At 38.7% G+C, this 22,638-nt stretch overlaps 1 protein-coding gene across 8 annotated transcripts in view; it reads left to right on the top strand.

Annotated features, from left to right (window-relative positions):
• Positions 1 to 22,638, top strand: part of TRAPPC8 (trafficking protein particle complex 8) — a 108,394-nt gene that overhangs the window by 51,325 nt on the left and 34,431 nt on the right. For all 8 annotated transcript variants that reach the window (XM_034762831.1, XM_034762829.1, XM_034762828.1 and 5 more), the window contains 8 exons: positions 5,830 to 5,938; positions 10,408 to 10,602; positions 10,824 to 10,954; positions 12,380 to 12,451; positions 12,944 to 13,070; positions 16,250 to 16,407; positions 17,044 to 17,486; positions 20,408 to 20,552. In XM_034762831.1, the coding sequence (XP_034618722.1) occupies positions 5,830 to 5,938; positions 10,408 to 10,602; positions 10,824 to 10,954; positions 12,380 to 12,451; positions 12,944 to 13,070; positions 16,250 to 16,407; positions 17,044 to 17,486; positions 20,408 to 20,552 (1,380 nt within the window). The remainder of the gene's footprint in view (positions 1 to 5,829; positions 5,939 to 10,407; positions 10,603 to 10,823; positions 10,955 to 12,379; positions 12,452 to 12,943; positions 13,071 to 16,249; positions 16,408 to 17,043; positions 17,487 to 20,407; positions 20,553 to 22,638) is intronic.

The raw sequence follows: 22,638 nt of genomic DNA, 5'->3' as shown, positions 1-22,638 counted from the left end.
AATATCTTTTCGATTCTAATGTCATTCTTCAGTTTCCAAGCTGAATTTTACTATGTATTTGCATAATTAAAATACTATATTTACTTTCACTGCACCAATCTTATGCGTATTATAGCAGGGGTTCTAAACTTTTGTTCTGAGGTTCCCCCTCACCCCACATGCAACAAAAACTCCACGGCCCACTTGTGCCACAACTACTGCTTTTCTGCATACTTAAAAGCCAGGGCCGGCGTTGGGGGGATAGCAAGCAGGGCAGTTGCCTGGGGCCCCAATCCACAGGGGCCCCCACAAAGCTATATTGCTCAGGCTTCGATTATGTCAGCCAGGTCAACATGGGAAATGGAAATATTGGCATCTGCAGCTAACTCAGTCGTCCTCACCTTCATTTTCCTCTTCGTAATCTGGAAAAGAAAAACAAGCTTTCCTGCTTTTTCAGGTCCCAAACGATTTCTCAGTTTGGAATGAATTAGTCCAAAAGAAAATATTCTTTCTACACCGGCAGAAGAAGCTACTGCTGTTAAAAGTGAGATTATCTCTTCAACTGTCTCTGAATCCAAGTGCTTACGTGACTTCCACCAGTTCACTGGTGTGACTTTCTTTAAAACATCATTAGCAAACATATATTTCTTGAATGGTTCACCCTTAGATCTGAAGTTTATTATAGTTGGCATTATGGAGGGATGGTTGCTGAATGTCCATATCATAGCCAACTCCTCTTATTCAGCAGTTAAGGTTTGACCCAGGTACCAAGTATTGAGAATATTTGCAAGAAAATGAGCTGGAGATAGTGTTGCCCCATTTGTTTTTTAATGCTTGTAATTTAACTCTGTCATTGCATATTTCTCTTTTTAAGATTTCAGTCAGTTCCTTCCAAATTGCAACAGCGTCAGCAATAAAGCAGCTATTTCCCTGCATTTTGTTCAAGGCTACAGAAATAGGCTTCTGGGTACTCGGCATGTGTTCAACATTTCTCTTAAGCCCAATGTTGAGAACTTTGGCTGTGACAGTGCCATCTATTTTTTCATGATTTTGTTCACAAACTGTCATCAGATTAGGCCAGTTCTTGATATAGTGCTCAAAACAGTCCACTACTGAATTCCATCACACACCTTGTGGGAGAGTTAGCTTGGTTCCTCCACCTTTTTCAGAGCAGCTGCTGCAAAGTGGTTGTTACGGAAGTATTTTGCAATTTCAACAACATTTGCCTTTATTTCTGGAATAATGAAGTCTTTGGCTAGGAGGTGCATCAAATGAGCACTGCAACCGTATTTTATTCGCTTGCGACTCTCTTCTAAATTTCTTCTCATCTTGGATACATTTGCAGCATTGTCTGTGACAAAGCTGCGTACTAGACATTTGAATTTTTTCCCCACAGTTTGCTGCTACTTGTAAATATTCTGCTGTGTGTGTGTGTGTGTGTGTGTGTGTGTGTGTGTGTGTGTAAGGAAGACATTCCCTTCTTCTTCTGTTGTCACACAAGCACATACAACCGGATAATTATGGACAAGCCTCAGGGTAACAATTTTACCCTCTAGACCTTTTGCACACTGCTCAATTTCTCTTTCATACACTTTATCCAGCAGTTTGCCTGCGACATCTGCTCTGTTGGGTGGACTGTATCCTGGCCTTAATGACTGAACCATGTTAATGAAGTGTGCGTTCTCAATCATACAGAAAGGAAAGTTTGTTGCATAAACAAACTGGGCAATTTTTTCATCAATTAGCTCTTTTTGTAATCTGAAGTTTGTGATAAGAACCATATCTATGGTTGTTTCTGGATGAGAGATTTTTTTCTTTTTGCTGCAGGTGATATACTGTGGCTATGTGACGTACATGATATGACTGAATCACTTATCATTGGCTGATAATGCTGAAACTATAGAAAATGATGGTGTCTTGAAGGTGGATAGTCTTCAGAATCCTGTATATTGAGGATGGATTCTCCTAAACAAAATAAGTCAATGCAGTTATTTAATTATTATTACCATACTGCTCATTTAGTATTACTCATTGCATTTATTGACACTCGGTACTACTTTAAAGGTGAAATTGTAAAAGGAAGATCTGCCTATTTCAGTTATTTATTTTATTTTTTATCACAACATCTAAAATGATAGTACCATAGAGTAACAACTATATTTTTTGCTCCAACATGAGAACTCAAGAATAGTCCAGAAGGAAGACAGGCAGTCCTTAAGAAAAAAGTATGAAATAAAAACGTTTACCAACTTGAAGATCCTGCGTGTTCAGACATGTTCCTTTCATCATCTTCAAAGCAGCTTCCTCCTGGGAAGGAACACTTCTCATTCGGGCAACCAGGCCTTGCATTTCTTTGTTACACTGTTCGCATTTTGCACACATGCCTGTCTTACCCACAGGTAGAGGAACTTCATTAAAATATTCCCAAACTGAGTCACTTTTACAGCCTGCTGCCATTATAGTTTTTCTCTTCTAGTGAGAGAATGGTATGGTCGATCTCAAATCAATGAAGGCTACACTCAGAAAGACCTCAAGACTTCTGGAATATGCTGCTCAAACAGTTTCACTTTTGTTTCTGTTGTCTGTCCCTCCCTTCTCACATTTCTCTCCAGACGTCTTCTTGTCCAAATCTGTTGCGCCACCAACAATCTTCTATTCATTGAAATTTTTGAAACTTTGCACTTTTAGAGAGAGGTAAGGGATTGACACTCTGTACACAAATTTGCAGAGGGACAATAGGGTTGAGGTCTGTTATTTTTCACCTCAATATTTATTTAGTTATTTATTTATTTTAAAACATTTTTGCTGTTAACAAGCCTGTTATCTCTGGAGACACACATCCTCAGTTTGAGAACTGCAAAACTAAGCATCTCTGGTTGCTTCTAGACTGAGCACTGAGTCCCATTGGGTAGATAGAAAGATTAACCTAAATAATCTATACAGAAGCCCCTGGAGCCCCATAATATTGGGTCCCTAATCCATGAGCTATTGGAAATAATTTACAAAACCTATCTTAAACATTACAAGAATTTATTGTCGCATACTGTAGAATTAGAATTTATAATCCATATTCCATGATGATATCTTTGAGCTATAAAGTATCTTAATTAAAACTTTGTTTACATAGCTTTTTTCCTCAAAGCATTTTATCAAAAAAAATCCAAATTTATTGATTTTATTTTTAATCATTTATTTTTATCCACCCTGGTAACCATTAAAGTTAATTGGCAACCTTACTTAACTCTTATTCCATCAAATTTTTAAAAAGTACCTGATCAGTTATGAAAGTATTACTAATGTGTGTACCCTTGGGTATTTCAAACATCTGTCAGAGAGAGTAGTGAATAGAGTTCATGGTAGTGAATGGGTTTTTATCTCCAAATCTACTTAGTATTTACTTCTAATTCAGTGGCAATATGCTTAAAAGAATGCCCCAACTGCAGAAAATCACCATGGATTAAATTAATGTATGCTTTAGGGGAATCTAGACTCTAATTTCCAGCCAGCGATGGGTTAAAGTAATTCTAAGATGATGTATTGCATCTACTTGATAGTAGAGTGTACCTGACTCTGAAACATAGTACACCATATACTCCTGGGGGAATTCTGCACTATTGTGCATGTGCAGAATTCATCTCTGGTCACAGAATTTTTTTTCCACTCAAAATACATTCTGCCCAAGAAATGCTTCAGTTCTGCCTTTCATCCACTAAAGGCTGCTGTGGTGCGAGAACAGCCAGCTGCGTTCATGCTGCTCTTCTGGCGCCACAGTGGCCTCTGGTGGGCAAAAGGCAGAACTGCAGCACTTTTTGGGCAGAATGTATTTTCTTTGGGGGAAAAGTAATATTGTATGCCGTGGCCCAGAATTCCCCCAGGAGTAGAAGTTCATCACAGCACCCTGCCTGCAGAGGCAGGTTAGGACGAACAGAGTGGGGCACACCGGTCTGCTAGTTGCAGGGGGGCAAGAGGGGATTTGCACAAACTCCAGTTCAGAATGACTAGTGAGGGGGATAGGTTGGGGGTGTGGGCTCAGGAGCTAGAGGGGTGACAGCATTAAGCCAGGGGCTGAATGGGAGTAGTGCTGCAGGGATACATGAGGGTGGGTAGTTGGGGCAGATGTGCCTGACTGAATGGGAGAGGCTTGGGGTCAGCCAGGGTCTGCATGGGGGAGCTCCCCAACTCCCTAACAGTCCCCCCCCCCCCCCCCCCCCCCCCCCAAAAAAAACAACCCCACCCTGTTCGGTACTTCTCCCACACACATCCAACAACCACAAAGTTCACTCAAGGCTCCTTCCCTCATCCTCAGCTCCTCTGTTACCCCTGACTCCCGCAAGCCTTTGCACCGCTTCTGACAGGTGCAGGAAATATGTTTCTGTATTGTAGTCTAAATGAATTACTCAAAGTTCTGTATTAATATGCCTGGTAAGAAATAAACAAACAAATTGTCAAAAAAAATTACCAGAATCTTTTTTTGTGTGTCTCTCTATTGTTACAGACTTATTTGCTGACCGGTATTTTGAAATAAATTACCAAAATAATTGAAACTGGAATGATTATATTGTGTTATTTTAACAAATAAAATATGCAGAATTTTCAAATATTGTGCACAGAATTTTAAATTTTTTGGTGCAGAATTCCCGCAGGAGTAACCATAGAATGAATGTACAGTGCACACAGTATCACTTTCTGCACACAAATTAAATGTCAATTTGAAAAGCTTATTTTAAAAAAGAACAAGTTAGCAAATTGTATATGTAGACTTTAGTATTAGAAATGAACACTTTGTACCTTAAATATTTTAAAATTAGTATCTTCTTTACCCAGGATCCTGAATTAATGAATTCTTTGCAACCGTTGAACTAAAATCCTCCAAAAAAGCATAGGAGAGAAGCTGATGTCCACATGTTTTGCTTATAATTGCTTTTGAATTTCCAGCTATATTATTGCAGTAAGCTTACGAATATTAAGTTAATATTTGAAAGCTTTGCAGATTCAAAATCATTAATATACCTAGAGACTTAATTAGGAATGATTCCACCTTAACCTGGATTTTAGAAATATATCATACATACATACATAGTTTTGTTTTTCCAAAACATCTCTGCACTATAGCAACCTATTTTGAAGGGGCCTACTTAGAGGGCTGTTAGATTTACTCTTGTCCCTACTACCTGTGTAGAGAAGATTAAATTCAGTGAGCTGGATCTTGGTGTTTTTGCGTATGATTGGGATTTGGGACTTGTATGCAACAACAAACTTTTCTTGTTTAGTAGGAAAGATTAATTTGAGAAATAGTCTCTTAATTTAAAATATAAAAAAGGATGAAAAGTACAATAGATACCCAATTATTGCTAATTAAAATAAAGAATGTGAGCTTACATATCACAAATAGTCAGAGTACAGTATAAAGATGGGTATCATTAAAATTACCCAGTAATACAGAACCAATGTATTTTGTTACTAAATATTGAAACAAAGGACAGAGCTTTACAACTTAATGTGTTTATCAGAAACCTGTTGACAAAGTTAAGATTAGAGTGGTGAACTAAAATGTTGATTCTTTTATTTACGAATCTTTTCATAGATTCCCCACTCTTAAAACAGGGAGCTATGTCCACTCCTTTCATTTCACTGTTTAATTTTTGAGGTTTTTTGAACTATTTTGGCAGTTTGTGCAAAGAAATGGATAAAGCATAGCATAAATACAGTAGATTTAATTTTTTTGCCTTTTATCAATGCATAGCAACTGAACTAGTAAGTTGGTCTCCAGTTTTTAAACATAGATTGTAGAAAGCATATTTATGTAGAGGCAATGCATTTAAGAAAAAAAATCCCCTCTTCTCATTCCAGAATGTAACTCAGTTATCACCTGATGGCCCTTTACCACAACTTCCTTTACCATATATTAACAATTCTGCAACACGAGTATTCTTTGGACATGATAGACGACCAGCAGAAGGTTAGTGAATTTTCAGTGATTGTTTGATACAACTGTTTTATGATGGACCAAAAGAGATATGAATAAGGTAACCTACAAGAAACTTAAATATTTCTTCAGCCTAATCAGTTTTATTCTTTTCCCTTCTTTAAGTCATCTCAGCTTTATTTATCTCATAAGCTAGTTTCATAGGTCAAACTTATCTATCTTGTTGCTGATTACTAAATTATATTAAATTTCCCTCAATCAGGGGAGAATCTTGGATTTGAAATGCTTTCACCTCCGAAGTTAGTACAATAGTACCCATTTCTAGTGCCTTACCAAATTTACAGTCCATTTTGATCAATTTCATGGTCAGGCGTTTAAAAAATTGGTCAATTTCATATTTTCAGCCGTTCACATCTGAAATTGCATGGGAGGTCCAACCGAAAAGGCACCCAGAAGTGAGTCTGATCTCCCCTGCTCTTCCCCCAGCTGCCATGCAAGGGAAGGACAAGTCCTGTCTCACCCCAGCCCAGCAGGGACTCTCAGCTAGGAGCTCCCTGGTTGGGGCACTTCCAGTAGCTGGGGGATATCGGACCCACCTCCACAAGTCTCTTCCAGCTGCAGGAATCTCCAGTGCTGGGCAGGGAGCTACCTGCAGCAGGGAGATGCACTCGGAGGTGGGTGTGATCTCTCTCACACACCCCAGCATGGCCGTGCAAGGGAAGGACAAATCCTGTCCCTTCCCAGCCCAGCAGGGACTTGCAGCTAGGAGCCTCCCTTAGCTGGGGCACTGCCAGTAGCCAATGGGAGATCAGATTTCACGGGGAAAGGCTTATTTTATGGTCTGAGACACACTTTTCACGGCTGTGGAATTGGAAGGACCCTACCAATTACCCTCTATTTTGATTGCTTTTAATAGCTTGGGAGTAGCTACTGGGTATTCTAATGTGAGTCCATATAAACATCATGAAATGGGTCCTTAAATAATTACACCTTAAGGAAACTTGGAAATGAACATATATTTTTTTTAAAGGATATTTACACATAAAATGAAAAGTTTTGTTACTAATACTTAATCATCTGCTCCTTATTCTCCAGTATGCCACAACTATTTCCAAGCCAAATAGTTATGTCAGGAGCAAAAGGTTCTGATGCCATCACAAGCAGAATTGGCAGCTGGGGAATTTGCCCAAACCAGAGATTTGTATTTCTCTGGGGGCCTTTGTACCTTCTGACTCCTGTCTTCAGCTATTCAGTATTATTATTATTAGTAGTAGTATTAGTACTATTATTAATAATAATACTAATAATACTAATGTAAGGGGTAACTAGAGTTATTTCTAAAATGTGTCAAGGAATTCATAAAGGGTAGGTGCACGTTTTTTAATGGAATGCAGATAAATCAGTATAAATTAATAGGTTACCTGAAGCATATTTCTCCAGTTCTGTATCCATAATCCTTAGGATATTGGTCCTCTTAGCTTGGATCGCTCAGTCTGTGGGTTCCTTCCTGGGTCCCTTTAAAGTTCTATCTTAGGATCCCCCTTTGCCATCTTATATTCATAGATCACTTAGATCCTTAACCTTATTGATCAATGTGGGCACAGCAGACAGTTACAGGCGATTGTAAGAAATTCCAGAAGGGGTAACCTGCTAAACTAGTTTGTTGGTGTACTCTCGTTCTCCCAACTGATGACTTCAAACTTCTGATTGGCTGGAGTGATGGACCTAGAGTTCGTGGGAACTGGAAAGTCCCACTGTTTTAGACATCCAGTCAAATCAACTCAGTCAAGTGGCTCTTTTTGGTGACACCAACAAAAGAGAACTCTGACTGACCCCTTGTATTGTCCTTTTTAATTTCCAAAAGGGAAAGTTGATCCTGCAATGTCTCTCCAAGGCAGTCTGAACACTTCTACATCTGTCTAGTGCCAGGCTTGGTTAGTCTCAGCCAGTGAAATGCTGATCCACCATGATCTGTGATCGTCCATTCACTGAAAGTATGGAACTGTTGACCAATATGGGGAGGCTCTTGAGTGTGCGAGAGAGCTTTCAAAGGAGCTGGACTTGGACTGTACAGAGCAGTCCTTCATTAGGCAAGAACAGCTATGGATCTAGAAGTTTCAGAAATAATTTGACTTTGCTTTTCTTCAGTAAGTTTTGCACACACAATCATACATATAAAAGAAGTCCTGGGCTGGATCTTTTTTTATACATGTTGCATATAAAGCTTGGCTCTTATGGATAGGATTTTCAAAAGTGTCCAAATGACAGCGCAAGTCCCTCTGAAACAGTAGCCTTTAACTAGTTGAGCACGTCTACATGCCTTGTCTATACTAGACTTTTTAAAAACACATTAGCCACGTGTTAACTAACAGTGCTAACATCACACTTTAAATCATACTCTACACACGGTCAACAAGCCTGTGGAGTTTATATATTTGGCAGTTAAAGGTGCTGTTACTGAAACTTTTTTGCCAACCACCACATGGTTACACCAAAAACTGAAAAAAGTTTGAAAGATAAATGCATAATGTCCAAATACTTTTCACCTTTAGTGTACATAACTTTCCAATGTTAGTGAGTTATGTACATATACTAAGGGAGAACATATTTCCTGTCACTTGAGGGAATTTTAAAGTTTAAATGTTAGGAAACCTCCATTTAATAGTTCTAGAGGATTTTCTTTCAGAATTAACTTATTGGCATAAAATTTACAGAAGAAAGAGATTTGCCTAGCCTTCTACACAGCTGTATAAATTATTTTACTTGATTCTTTTTTGTAAATAAGTGAAACATGCTTAATGTAGTGATTGTATCTGAACAAAATGTAATGTATTTATTGTAGAGTAGTAATGACTAAATTTTACTGTGTATTTATGAATCCTTGGAGGAAATATGTTAAATAGGCTAGGAAAAGAGCACCCAGAGACACATTGAAAAAGATGAGTGTGATTTATATGGATCCAAGCCATTTAAGAAATAACAAAGTCTTAATGAAAACAACTTTAACTGAGGAAATGTGTAAAAGAAACTGTCTTGATGCTTTTATATATGCTATGTGGTAGTATGTTAAAGAATAAATTAGCCTGAAAAGTAAGAGAACATAAGAAGATCCAAAAAAGGTCTCTATTTTGCAGTAACGTAGAGGAGTGTTAACATGAGCACGATTTTTATGAATAATTGAATGATCTGTACTAAGTTACTGAGCAAGGATAGAAATATCTATATTTGACAGTTAATAGCAACGATAAAATTATTTTAGTTAACAGGGTAATCACTTTTTGGATTAGGTGTTATGTAGCATTTTGAACTTTTAAAAATATTAAAATTCAGTTATACAAAATTTTATAACCAGAGTATCTTCTTTGTAATGGGGTTTATTACAAGCCCATTTTTAGATGCATATAATGAGTAAGAGTATGTGCTGGTCTAGATTGGCATAGAGTGTTTTACTCTGAGAGCCAATTTGCTTTAATAAATTTCTAAGAGGTGTGGGTTGGAAGGTACAACACTTGCCAAGGTTGACCCTCAGATCTGCTATTGGAGTATTTCCACATGTTCTGAAAGCATTTTCTCCACCCTCTGCTATTTGTAGTTGAGGGCCTACACATTAATGTATAAATCTTCCATGTCCTCCCACCCCCATTAGGTCATCACTAAACCAACTTTGGGAAACATTAGTGTAGATCTTCATAATATAATAGTTCCTTGTGTTTCTTACATGTTTTATTGCACAATGGAATTCTTTATATCGGCATTAACGGTCATTGGCATTTGAGTTAGCTCCCATTACAATTATTTGGGTAGTCAGCATCTCAGAGCTATTGATTCAGGCCCAAGCAACCGTTACTGCATTAGTTACATGCTTCACCTTTTGAAGATTTTCTTCACAACGATAACAAATTTCACTTTTTAAAAGTAAAAGCTAAGACTCTGGTGAACAGTTGAGAGGTCTGCCTGCACTATACATGTTGGGAAACAGTGATCATAATCTTCAACTGGTTCTGTTTATCTGTGTGCCAAATAGCCATAATACTTACCTGCCTCCTCAGGTAAAATGTCTGAAGTGTTTTGAGATTCTCAGATAAAATGCTGAGTGCAAATTAATATATCTTTTTCTGTATTTTAGTGTAGACTTTTAGTCTATTTTTAGTTTATAAACTGAACTTTTGCTGTTGTAAATTAGTTTAGCTTTTATTCCGCTTTCACACTTAAGTGTGTGTATTTAAAAAAGATTGTGAAACTCTTGAAGATTATCTGCACCTATGTTTTAAAATCAAATGGTTTGAGAAAATGTGAATACATTTTGTGAGTGTATTCACGTGCACTTGTGAAGTACAATAAAGTATCTCACGTGACCCGCTTGGGAAGTGTTATCAAATGAATCAGATATAAAACTTGATTATGATCCTTGGGTCCCTGGTAAGCTGCCAATACAGCTCTTTATGTTATAACTGTTGTGCACCACTCTCTTATGCCACTTAATTTTATTTGTTCTCTACTAGGTGAAAAGCAGGCAGCCACACACATAAGTCTTGATCAGGAATATGATTGTGAATCTTCTCACCAATGGAAGGAGCTTGAAGAACAGGTTGTGGCTGTGGTTAACAAAGGAATAATACCTTCAAACTTTCAACCGACGCAGTATTGTTTGAACAGCTATTCAGATAACTCCAAGTTTCCACTTGCTGTAGTAGAAGGTAAATTTATAGCGTATGGATTCTTTAAAAATCATAAGTCTTTAAATGTAATCTGCAGGAAGTTTTCCATTGCTGTTGTGGAACTAACAAAGCTACTTTTTGTGATATGGCTTGTTTGAGGTGACTATTGAGTTTCAGCTCATATTAGGAATATATAGCCTGTAATCACTTATTGAAATACGTACTCCTATGTATAGTACATAATAGCTTTTTCTTAATAGAACCAGTAACAGTGGAAGTAGCCTTTAGAAATCCATTGAAGGTTCCACTTTTGTTGACTGATTTATCGTTGCTTTGGAAATTCCAATCTAAAGATTTCAGTGCAAAGCATAATGGAGCAACAAAAGAGTTGGTGAGTAATTAAGAATGTTTAACTGTTGCCGAACTATTTTTTTACAATTTAAACAATTTTATTCTTAAACTTACTCTTCTGTGGCATAATATTGAGATGTTGCTTTTATTAAAAAGGCAACATTTGTCTGCAAATACCATATGAGTTACTACAGTTATTTTCTGCTGTAACTGTTCTTTTTGGGGGGAGGGACTGTTAAAAGCTGGCAAATGCTTAGTCTTTTGATGGCAAATAGTGTAAAAGTTTGAAGCACAGATATTATGTAAAGTATTTCTAATCTCTGATTTTAATAAGATTATTTAAATTACACACCCTTTAAAGTCATTTGAGTCATCTGTTCTCAGATAGTTGAAGCTTGATATAACAGCAGCAGGGTGAAACTTTTTATGCATTCTTAACCTTTGCATCAATACCTATTTTTTCTTACTAATTAGGTAGGATCACTTAATCTGCATATTTATAATAAATATCAGCTATGTTTATAATCAATTAATATAACTCTGTTACCAGTTGATTCCTTATGTTACATTTGAGTTAGTTTGCTTAGATTTTCAGTTCTCATTGGCTTTTTTTAACATAAATTGTTTCATGTAGTCTTTTACGTAACAGGGATATTTTTTGATACCTTTCATTATTATTTTAGTAGCTTCATAATCAACCCTTTGCTATTTAAAATAACCTATACTTATCATGCCACTTTGGATCATGTCTCTTTTTGGCAGAATTTCCTCTTATAATGACCTTTGTTATTCAAAGAGGTCTATCATAAAGTTTGTTATTCTGAAACGTTTAGTACATTTCTTTCATATCAAGTTGATTTCCTGTGAAAAGGTGTTTAGACCACTTTCTTAATCTCTCAACTGACTACTGTTTTTTACAGAATAATGTAGTCCCTCAGTATTAATGACTGGTTTATTTCTAGCCAACCATAGAAAGAGGCAACTTCATACTTGTGGTTTGGCTAACTTTCTCCTTCAGAAGACTCCCTTTTATTTGCTGTGTGAGTGGTGCAAGTCTGTATAACCTTCTGTAATTCTCAATGAAATCCATAGTTTAGAGCTGATCATCTCACAACACATGGTGAATCTCAGATGCACTGTCATGATGTAAACAACAGAATTGGTCTTTGGAACTCTGTTCATTAATGAAGTGGCTCACTAGGCCTGGAAGGTTGATCAGTGCTTAAAAATTACCTATCTACCTTAGAAGAGGCAATAAAGGGAGTCTGCTGGCGCTGGTCGCATTTCTGCAGGTCCCTGTTTACTGTTTCAAATTGTGCATGCTTTTGCTTGTTTGAAGTGTCCCAAAACAACACACTGTTGCAAGAACTAGTATTTGTAGCAATTTAGTTCAGAAGAACATTGTTAATAAGGAAATAAAAACAGCTCTTCAACCAATTGCCTTTTTCCCTCCCTTCCTCCCCAGGCATGTGGAAATGACATGATAGGAGCTGAAGTAATAGCTGAATTCTTAATTAATAGCGAAGAGACAAAAATGGTAAGTAGGCAAATGTTTATATTTACACTTTGAATGCACATTATCCAATATTGTATATTTAGATACAGTTTTTTTTCTTAGAAATGAAAGACAAGTTTAGATATTCTATCAGACAGAAGGTAGTTCTACTTGGAATAATTTCCTTTTACTGCAGTACTTGGTACATCAGTATTATCCTTTGTTTTTAAGATCTCTAACAGGCTAATTCCAGATTAGAAATTTTTCTTTCTGAAGAGATTTTTTTCCCTATGTGCTTGATAATTTCTCTACTGATGTGCAAATGAACTATTCTGCAAAAATGTAAAAACAAAAATCTTGTAGATATTGAGTTAGTTACAATTAACACTTTTCTGATTTAATTTGTGTAATATACAGTTGCAGCTGATACATGATTATATAATGAATGCTATGAATTTTTGTAAAAATGGGACATTGAATGTAAAAAAAATTTTCTTAGTAGCAACAACAACAAAATTTAACGTATCTCCACAGGCAAGACTAAAGCTCTTTCCCCATCAAACAGGGGAGCTACATGTTCTGGGAGTCGTTTACAATCTTGGCACTATTCAGGGTACTATGATGTTAGATGGGATTGATCCTTCTATTGGATTGCAAGCAGGTAAGGATATGGCATTTCCCTGAGAAATGGCAGAGAATATTAGTTTGTACCACAGAATAGAACTGAAGTCTGCCAGGTAAACAGTGGCAGCTGGTGGTGGTGGAGGGGGCATGTCTAAAGAAAGAAGAAGAGACTGATGAAGTAAGTGAACACAAGTGGCAGACTGAAGCAGCACGTAGAAAGAGGATGTAAGGGAAGTAGAGGTTTACCGTTGCCTAAACTACTTTCCCTTCAGCATTTGTATCCTGGGTTTAAGGAAAAAAAACAGGAACATTAAAAATCAAATCTAAATCCAAACAAATTCACATTTACTATGTTTTGCCTTCTTTAGCCTTTGCAACTTTCTTCTTCTCTAGAGTCCCTCTCCATTTACTTCTCTTCTAGCTGTCTCCTCCTATCTCAGTGCCACTTGAAGTTCTCAGGCATAGTTTGTTGTCAAGCTATAATTTAATCAGATTTGATATGACATTAAAAATTTCTTCAGCCAAGGACATCTTAAATGTTTCAGTTGTTATCCCTTTCTCCTTTCCTAAAACATGCTATTCCTTTAGATACATACTTTGTATAGAGCAGGGGTCGGCAGCCTTTCAGAAGTGGTGTGCTGAGTCTTCATTTATTCACTCTAATTTAAGTTTTCGCGTGCCGGCAATACATTTAACGTTTTAGAAGGTCTCTTTCTATAAGTCTATATTATATAACTAAACTATTGTATGTAAAGTAAACAAGGTTTTCAAAATGTTTAAGCGTCATTTAAAATTAAATTAAAATGCTGATCTTATGCCACCAGCCTGCTCAGCTCGCTGCCAGCCTGGAGTTCTGTTCACCTAGGCCAGCAGCGGGCTGATCAGGGCTGCGGCCGGGACCCCAGACTTTGGGGGGGGGGAGGGTGTTTCAGGGGTCAGGGCAGAGGGCTAGGGGAGTGGATTCAAGGCAGAAGGCTGGTGTGTGTGTGTGTGGGGGGGGGTTCAGAGATCAGGGCAGAAGGCTGGGTGTGGGGGGGTTCAAGGGTCAGCAGAGGGATGTGGCTGTGGGGGTGCAGGGCAGAAGGCTGGGTGTGTGTTGGGGTGGGTTCAGGGCTGGGGGTGTGTGTGCAGGTGCAGGGCAGAAGGCTGGGTGTATGGGGTGGGGAGGTTCAGGGCAGAGGGATGGGGGGTGCTGGGCAGAAGGCTGGGGTGCTGGGCTCGTGGGGGTGCTCCCAGCCCCCTTCCCTGAGCGGCTCATGGCAGGGGGCTGGAAGGGTTATGCCCTGTTGCACCCCCTTTCCCCAGGCTCCATCCCTATCTCTCTCTGCGTCCTCTACAGAGCTGTGTGCATGCTGCTGCTCTTCCCCTTCCCCCTCCCCCTCGCTAGGACCGTCAGCTGATTGGTGCAGGGAAGGAGAGGAGGAGGGACAGGAAAGCACCATGCTGGGGGAAGAAGTGGGGGAGGAGGGAAGCTTGCCTGCCGCAGAACCAAGCTTCTGCCTCCTGCCCCGGCAGGGGAGAGCAGTGGGCAGGGGGGCTGAGTGGGGCTGGGGGCCGGGACCGCGGCAGGGAGCTGTGTGCCATAGGTTGCTGACTCCTAGTATACAGGAAGCTGGATGGCTCTACTTATGATCCTCCCCCCGCTCCCCCATCCCCCCCCCCGGTTAGTGTCTCTTACTTTTAGTCTTTCAAAATGACCACATTTAGTGAGTTCTATCTATCATGTTTTACACTCCTTTTTAATTTTCTTTGACCAGTGTGGGTGAAGGGGGGCACATTCTGAACTTGCTTTCATAAAATTTTTAACTTCATTTCAAAATAGGTCTGTATCTTTCCCTCTTCTTCCTTCTAAACCATCTTCCAGGAAAGATCTTGTTCTATAACTTTATACAGAAGTTCAATTAAGGTTAGGAGTGAAACAAAAATATTTTAGGTTTCAGAGTAGCAGCCGTGTTAGTCTGTATCCGCAAAAAGAACAGGCATCTTAGAGACTAACAAATTTATTAGAGCATAAGCTTTCGTGAAGAAGTGGGCTGTAGTCCACGAAAGCTTATGCTCTAATAAATTTGTTAGTCTCTAAGGTGCTAAAAATATTTTACTATCTATGCCTGTGTGATTGGTCTCAATCCAGTCCCTAGTTAAGAACTGTCAGAAGACCCATCTAATTGGGTTTTCTGACATTTCTGCGAGGATAAGACTTGATAGTTCAGTTTTTACCTAATCTTCTTTTGGTCCTTCCAAAACAGTTGAGGCATGGCTTCTATGCAGGTGCAGAGTGCACTGCCAGCGCAGTTCCTGTTCCATGAATACTAGTCTCTAAGGGTGCTATTTAATCTTTAATAATTAGGGCCCTACTAAATTCAGTCCATTTTGGTGAAATTTACAGTCACAGGATTTTAAAATAATAAATTTCATGATTTCAGATATTTAAATCTGAAATTTCACTGTGTTGTAACTGTAGAGGTCCTGACCCAAAAGGGGGATGTGGAGGTATCACAAGATTATTGTAGGAGGGTCGTGGTATTGCCACCCTTACTTCTGCGCTGCTGCTGCCGGCAGCACTGCCTTCAGAGGTGGGTGGTTGGAGAACAGCAGCTGCCGGCCGGGAGCCCAGCTCTGAAGGCAGCGCCACCGCCAGTAGCAGTGCAGGAGTAAGGGTGTCACGGTATGATATTGCTTCCCTTATTTCTGTACTGCTGCTTTCAGAGCCGGGCCCTCAGCTAGCAGCCACCATTCTCCGGATGCCCATTGCCGCCCTTACTTTTGCACTGCTCCCGGCAGTACTGCCTTTCAGAACTGGATGCCTGGCCAGCAGCCGCTGCTTTCCGGCCACCCAGTTCTGAAGGCAGCTCAGAAGTAAGGGTGGCAATACCGTGACCCCCCTACAATAACTTTGCAACTTCCCATGAGCCCCTTTTGGATCAGGACTCCCAGTTTGAGAAATGCTAATCTCCCCTGTGAAATCTGTATAGTATAGAATAAAAGTACACAAAAGACCAGATTTCACGGCCATGATGTGTTTTTCGTAGCCATGAATTTGGTAGGGCACTATTAATAATCATTGTATTCACACTTATACTTAAAAACCATTTACTGTTTTTCATTTTATCTTCTTTTTTAGAAAGCCATGAAATTGAAAGGATTTGAGGCTGAAAAAATAACAAACTATTTTGCTTATGTAACTTCATGGTTTCACACTGTTGGTTGTTGTTTCAGGAAAATTGGTCTATAATGGGATGTCTGTACGAGGACGACAGGACTTAGAAATTCAGGGCCCTCGACTTAATAATACAAAAGAAGAAAAAACATCGATTAAATATGGACCAGATAGACGTTTAGATCCTATTATAACTGAGGAAATGCCCTTGTTGGAGGTATTTTATATTCTCTCCTGCTAATAATTTGAGCACATAGTCAAACGTTTAACTATACTTTAATAAAATAGTAATATTTTTTACTTTTGGTTTAACTTTATTTATAGCATTGCCATTTTGGATGTTAGGTCAAAAGATCGCAATCTTATAAAGGGGCAGAATGTAGTGGATTTTGTAAGTTATTCTTTTACAGCTGTACAGTTTTTCCAAGTACCAAGTTTGTATCTAATTCAGGTGAAACCTCGGAGAGTTACAGGTATCATCACAAATTTGTGCCCCTGTTGGAGTATATACACTTCTGCCAGAATTTGAGTTAACAAAACTTTATTAGTAAAAGCTGCAAGAAAAAAAATATAGCTGGCAAATTAGCATTTTGGTTTTCCTATCTCCAGTTGCAAAACCTAATTTCCCAAAGTAGGGCCTTATTTCCTGAGTATAAAAGGGGTCAGTGAAAGCAAAAATGAAATAGAAAAATTCCTTCATTTGCTAGGGTTCAGTATGATTCCCTTTACTTTTAAATTTAACATTGACAAATTAGAATTTTAGTTTATTAATACCGTGGTGGCTTCAAGTTATTTTCAGAAATCTGTTACTATTAAATTGTTAACCTTATAATTTTTCCCCCCCCCAATGCAGGTATTCTTTATAAATTTTCCTACAGGGCTGCTCTGTGGAGAAATCAGAAAAGCATATGTAGAATTTGTGAATGTGAGCAAGTGTCCTCTTACTGCACTGAAGGTTGTATCAAAACATCCAGAATTTTTTACTTTTGGTGGAAATACTGCTGTTCTAACACCACTGAGTCCATCAGCTTCTGAAAACTGTAGTGCTTACAAGACTGTTGTGACAGATTCTACCTCTGTATGCACAGCACTGATGTCATCAGCTTCTTCTGTAAACTTTGGGCTTGGCACAGGAAGTCAGCCAGAGGTGATACATGTCCCACTTCCTGACTCTGTCCTTCTCCCTGGGGCTTCAATCCAGCTGCCAATGTGGTTACATGGACCAGATGAAGAAGGGGTTCATGAAATAAACTTTTTGTTTTACTATGAAAGTATTAAAAAACACTCAAAAATGTGGTAAGTGTTTTTGTTTTTTTTAAACTAGCTTTTTCAAACTAAATTAGGTCTCACCTAGTAAACTACTTGACACTAAATGTATTTAGATATGTTAAATATTTCTGGACTTAAGTGGCATAAAAATGAAAGTGGTGTCTAATTGGTGCTTAACTTTGCTGTAGTAGTATAGCAAAGCATAAACATCAGTGGCTATATAGATGACACTGAACTCACCGCTTGCTAGATTAACTTTCTGGTTAAATTGTCAAACTGTTGGAAAATTGCTCAGTCCAAAATATATGCAAAGTACTACACTCATGAATGAAAGAAATCTCCATGAATTCTTAGCAAAGGACAATGTATGTGAAGTCAGGCTTTTGCCATGGAAGCATATTTAGTTCTTGCTCGTGGGTTGTCTTGTTTCCATAGGGGAAGAGAGAGTGGAGTGGTTGCTATTGGATACTGTAAAAGGGAAGCTCTGTCCACATCAGAGCCTCAAGGAAGTTTGCTTTCCGCTCAGAACTTGGCCAGCAGTTAGTTCCAACTTATTAATTTCTTCAACCAGTATTCAAAAACAAATAGCTTTTTTACAAATACAAAATCAGAGTAATATCTTTTCACTTTCTTACTCAAGATACTGGTTTTGCTACTCATCTGGAGAGAAGGTGGCCTTACCATTTGTTGTGTTTTTCTGTGCCTCTTTTTTTTTCTTGTTACCACCTACAAAATAGCAGCTAATCCGGTTGACATAGGCAAGAAGAGATTGTCCACACTGAAAGAACGACAGGAGGCCATGGATGTGGGTTAATTAGGCTGCACCTTTATTTCCTTTTAATAGCTGGGAATATCTGGAAACAAATTGTACAGTGCAGGGAGGAGGGGGTCAGCTCCCTGCTGTTCAAGACGTGGGGGCGCCAAGCCCTCTTCCGCACCTCCTATAAGGAGTGCCTTCCTTTTAAATCCTTTTCCAATCCATATTACCTGATAACTGTATCCCTTCCATACAGAGTTCCTGCATTGGATATCCGCCACAAGGAGTCACCAACACAATGCTTGGCTGCCTCACCCCTCCAGATTCCCAAATATCCACAGATTCCTTCTTCCTTTTTTCCCTTATAACAGAGGTGAACCACATTTGCATCCAGTGTCCACTCCCAAGCTTCCAAAGAGTGTACAAGATGCATCAGCTGTTCCCATAACATGCCCTTCCTTATTGTGCCTTGTCCCTATGGTTCTACAGAGAGCCTTGTACTGCTTCTTAGGTTCAGTCCCTGTCCTGGCTAATACAGTTTAGGAGTAGCAGCAGATAGGGGCTCAGTGTTTTGTAAACAGCATGGTTCTTTAGAGCCTATCAGTTGATCAAGCATCAGTTGTCCAGACAGTGGAGGAGTGAGCCTTCAGGAGACTCTAGTGAACCAATACATTCACCTAATGTTTTAATTTCTATCTGCTCATAGATCAGAGTGGAGAATTCAGTGTTTTCAATCCCTCTTTCTTCTCTGCCTTTCATTTTTTTTCCCCTTCATAATTTATGTCCTGGCTGGTTCTTACACTTTCAAATCAGTGCAGGGATGTTCGTATTCTTGGCTTGCTGCATCTTCTCAACGTCTAGCTTTACCTAGATTAAATCACTGGGATTTGGGAGATCTGAGTTCTGTTCCTAGTTGTATCAATACTTCCTATGTGACCTTGGACGACTTACTTAGTCTTTTTCACAGTTCCCCATCTGTAAAGTGAGAATATTTCACTATCTCAAATAGATGTTGAAGAATTAATGAGGCTAAGCTACTTGTATATTATAGTGATGTAGTCCATAAAAAGCACCTAGCTACAGTTCAGTTTACTTGCCAAATCTAACAGGAGAAGAGCTCTGTGGAGCTCAAAAGTTTGTCTCTCTCACCAACAGAAGTTGGTCTAATAAAAGATATTACCTCTCCCACCTCATCTTTCTCAAGTCTAAGAGAAGTGAATTCTGTAAACTGGACTGAAGAATTCTTTGTCGTTTAGCTCCCTATAAATACCTATCCTACAGGCTTAAGTGGGTTGTGTCCTTAGAGCATATAATGTAACTGGATACACATTATCAAATACTGATTGACTTTGCTATGAGCATATTATTCTTGTGCTCTGTGAATTTCACAGGCCTTCTGTCATCTTCCAAGTGCAGAGTGTCTCAGTAAAAGGTCTGCAGAACTCACTTTCTGGTGTATTGCAGACTACAGGCAGGCCTGCTGACCTTCAGAAAATTGGTCAAGTTGTATCTTTTGTCAGGTACTTGCTAGCTAGAAAAATATAAAGCTCACAATAGCTGACTTGCTCTTGCACTGCTAACAGGATTAGAAATAAGCCTTTTTTGCTGGAGTAAGTAGTTAAGATTCTGGATGCGCACAGGTATCAGATGTTTTTGAATGTGGTGCCATTTTTAGTCTTTTTGGACTAAAATCACACTTTAAAGTGCTCACATACTCAGCATATGTGTGTGTGACTGTAGCTAATTGAAAGTTGTACTTTTCAAAATACAGACTGATATATGGGAACTTTGGGCACTAAAGGAATTAACATTTTGTTTATCAGCATTGAAGTACTCACTAGACTAACACGTTTAAAATTTAGGACCAGCAGCCATAAACTTTTTTTTTTCCCTGCATCTGGCTATATCTGAACCTGTGTCAGTATTGTGATTCTTGTATTTACATTCTCCAGAACCTTGAGCCTAATCAGTAGTACAGGTTTTCAAACACCTACAAACATGAGTGTCAACTTGCTATATCTTTTATCTTGGAGTGGAAGATGCTATATAGCAAAGGATGTCTTCTCAGCGGGAGCTGGAAACAAATTTATGGCCTGATTACATCTGCCTTTAAATGTAAAAGCATACTTGTTAATGAGAATTTCTCTGATAAACCAGTATTGCAATTTAGAACCTGATACTTTCTTTCTAGTCATAGAGTATTAAGACACACTGCAGTTATTTGTACCAGCCGATCTTTGAATGTTCGAGCTACTGTCTGCAGAAGTAATGCCCTTGAGGATGAAGGCAAAGGGGACAATATGCTGGTGTTTGTGGATGTGGAAAATATCAATACTGTAAGTTTGTTTAGAAAAGGGGATTTTATTTTGTCTTTATACTCTTTTACCAGGGTTTACTCTCATGGCTGCATGTCTGGATGTGTTTCTGTAAGCATATGCTTGGTCTGTTGATAGGCAAGTTTCTCTTTAATATGCTAATTAAGACAAACTATTTTGCAAAACAGATTTATTATAAACATGAAGTTCTAAGTGAAACTTGCTCAATAAAATGCATTGAAGCAATTTAGGACTCTTCAACTACAAGTGGAATTTCACTAAATCAAAGTTCAGTGTAGACAAGTTCCACTGTAATTCCTCCCTCCCCCCAAATATATTTTAGGAACTATGATAGGTGTCAGGTTTTATTTGACTTGAAAGAGTATGTATTGTAAGTTACGTTTGAAGCATTCTTCATGCCCATTAGTTGCAAAGCATGGACAACTAACTATGAATGGCATATCTAAGCCTTTCATTCCATCACACAAGTTTTGTTGCTAACTGCAAATGAAAAAATGATTCAGTTCAACATTATGAACTTGGAATCTGAGTCTTTGACTCTTGCTTACACCTACTAGCCAAACTCTCAACCTGGTAGGTCCCCCTAATTGAAGTAATGGGTGCTGCTGGTGCAATAGCTTGGCATGATCTGTAGCGCTGGTTCGCAATCTTTTTCCACACTACACCCAAAAACCCAAATGTACTTGTTACAAGCCAAGGTTTAGAGATTGGTTCATAAGAAATGACAGATGAGTTTTTTGTGTGAGGCTCTGTCATTGTAGGTCTGTTATATGGGCACTTGTAAGCATGCTTCTCACTGAACATACTGCATTTAACTCTTGTTCACTGTAACACTGTTTCTGGTGCTGTGCTGGTATTAGTTATAAAGAGGGAGGGGGGCAGCAGGTAGGAGTCCAGGATAGCTGCTCTTTTGCTTTGTACCCTTACTAGGTCCTAGGGCTTGCAGAATTTTGCTGCTTTATTGCCCTCAACCAGCTGAGTACAACCCAGGGTATGAACCAATTGCAGGTTGCATTCTATTCATTCTGAAATCCTGATCTTAGGAGTCAATAAGTGCCTTTTTTGCTTCATTTTTTTTAAAGATGTTCTACCACCAAGATATAAACTATTGTAAACTAATATACAAGATAGTGTTTAAATTTTAACAATGGGGTGGGGGAGGAGGGAGGGACTTTGAGGCCAGCTGTGTAATTTGGCAGAGTTCTTCTAGTAATGTGGTATCACCAGTGTAGCCATGGTTGGCTACCACAGCAGAGCTGGCTGGAAGACGAGATCAAAGAAAAATGTTCAGTAGTTCTCTAACCTGGCTGTCGGAGGGAATTCCACATGTAAAGCTAAATTTAATGAGCTTTTCACTATTATCTTTGGCTCATTAAACCTATTGATATTGTAACTTGAATATTTCTTAATTTGTAATATTTGGGTAGCACTAGAAATTGATACTGGTAGGTAACTTTTTAAAAACAGATTAAATATTTATTACAACATTCCTTTGAAGGAGAGAGAGATTTTTATGCTGATAAAGTGAGGCAGAAAGGTTAAATGACTGTCTAAAGCTTTTTAAGGAGTTTGTCAGATACAACTAGAAACCAGGCTCCTGGCTTCCATTTCTGAGTTCAGACCATTAGACTATTCCATTTCACTAGAAATTATTGGCATAGCCTATAGTGGAATTATGCATATTTAGGAGTTTCCATGCTCCAGAATGGTGAAGCTACAGTGTCTGCACTAAACAGCAGAATAATGTAACTGAATCCTTACCGATGATTTTTTTTTAAACAGTTGGGGGCTAGTTGAATCACTGAACTGAGCCAGTATTTCAGTGGTTCTCAACCTTTTGTACTGGTGACCCCTTTCACATAGCAAGCCTCTGAGTGAGATCCCCCCAATAAATTAAAAACACTTTTTTTATATATTTATCACCATTATAAATGCTGGAGGCAAAGTGGGGCTTGGGGTGGAGGCTGACAGGTCACAACCCCCCATGTAATAACCTCGCGACCCTCTGAGGGGTCCTTACCCCCAGTTTGAATACCCCTGCAATATTTCATATGCACAGGCACATTGTGTTACCGTTCTTTTGGCT

The sequence above is a fragment of the Trachemys scripta genome, chromosome 2, assembly GCF_013100865.1.
Source record: "Trachemys scripta elegans isolate TJP31775 chromosome 2, CAS_Tse_1.0, whole genome shotgun sequence".
Taxonomy (NCBI): Eukaryota; Metazoa; Chordata; order Testudines; family Emydidae; genus Trachemys; species Trachemys scripta.
This window is presented reverse-complemented; position numbering and strand designations above follow the sequence as displayed.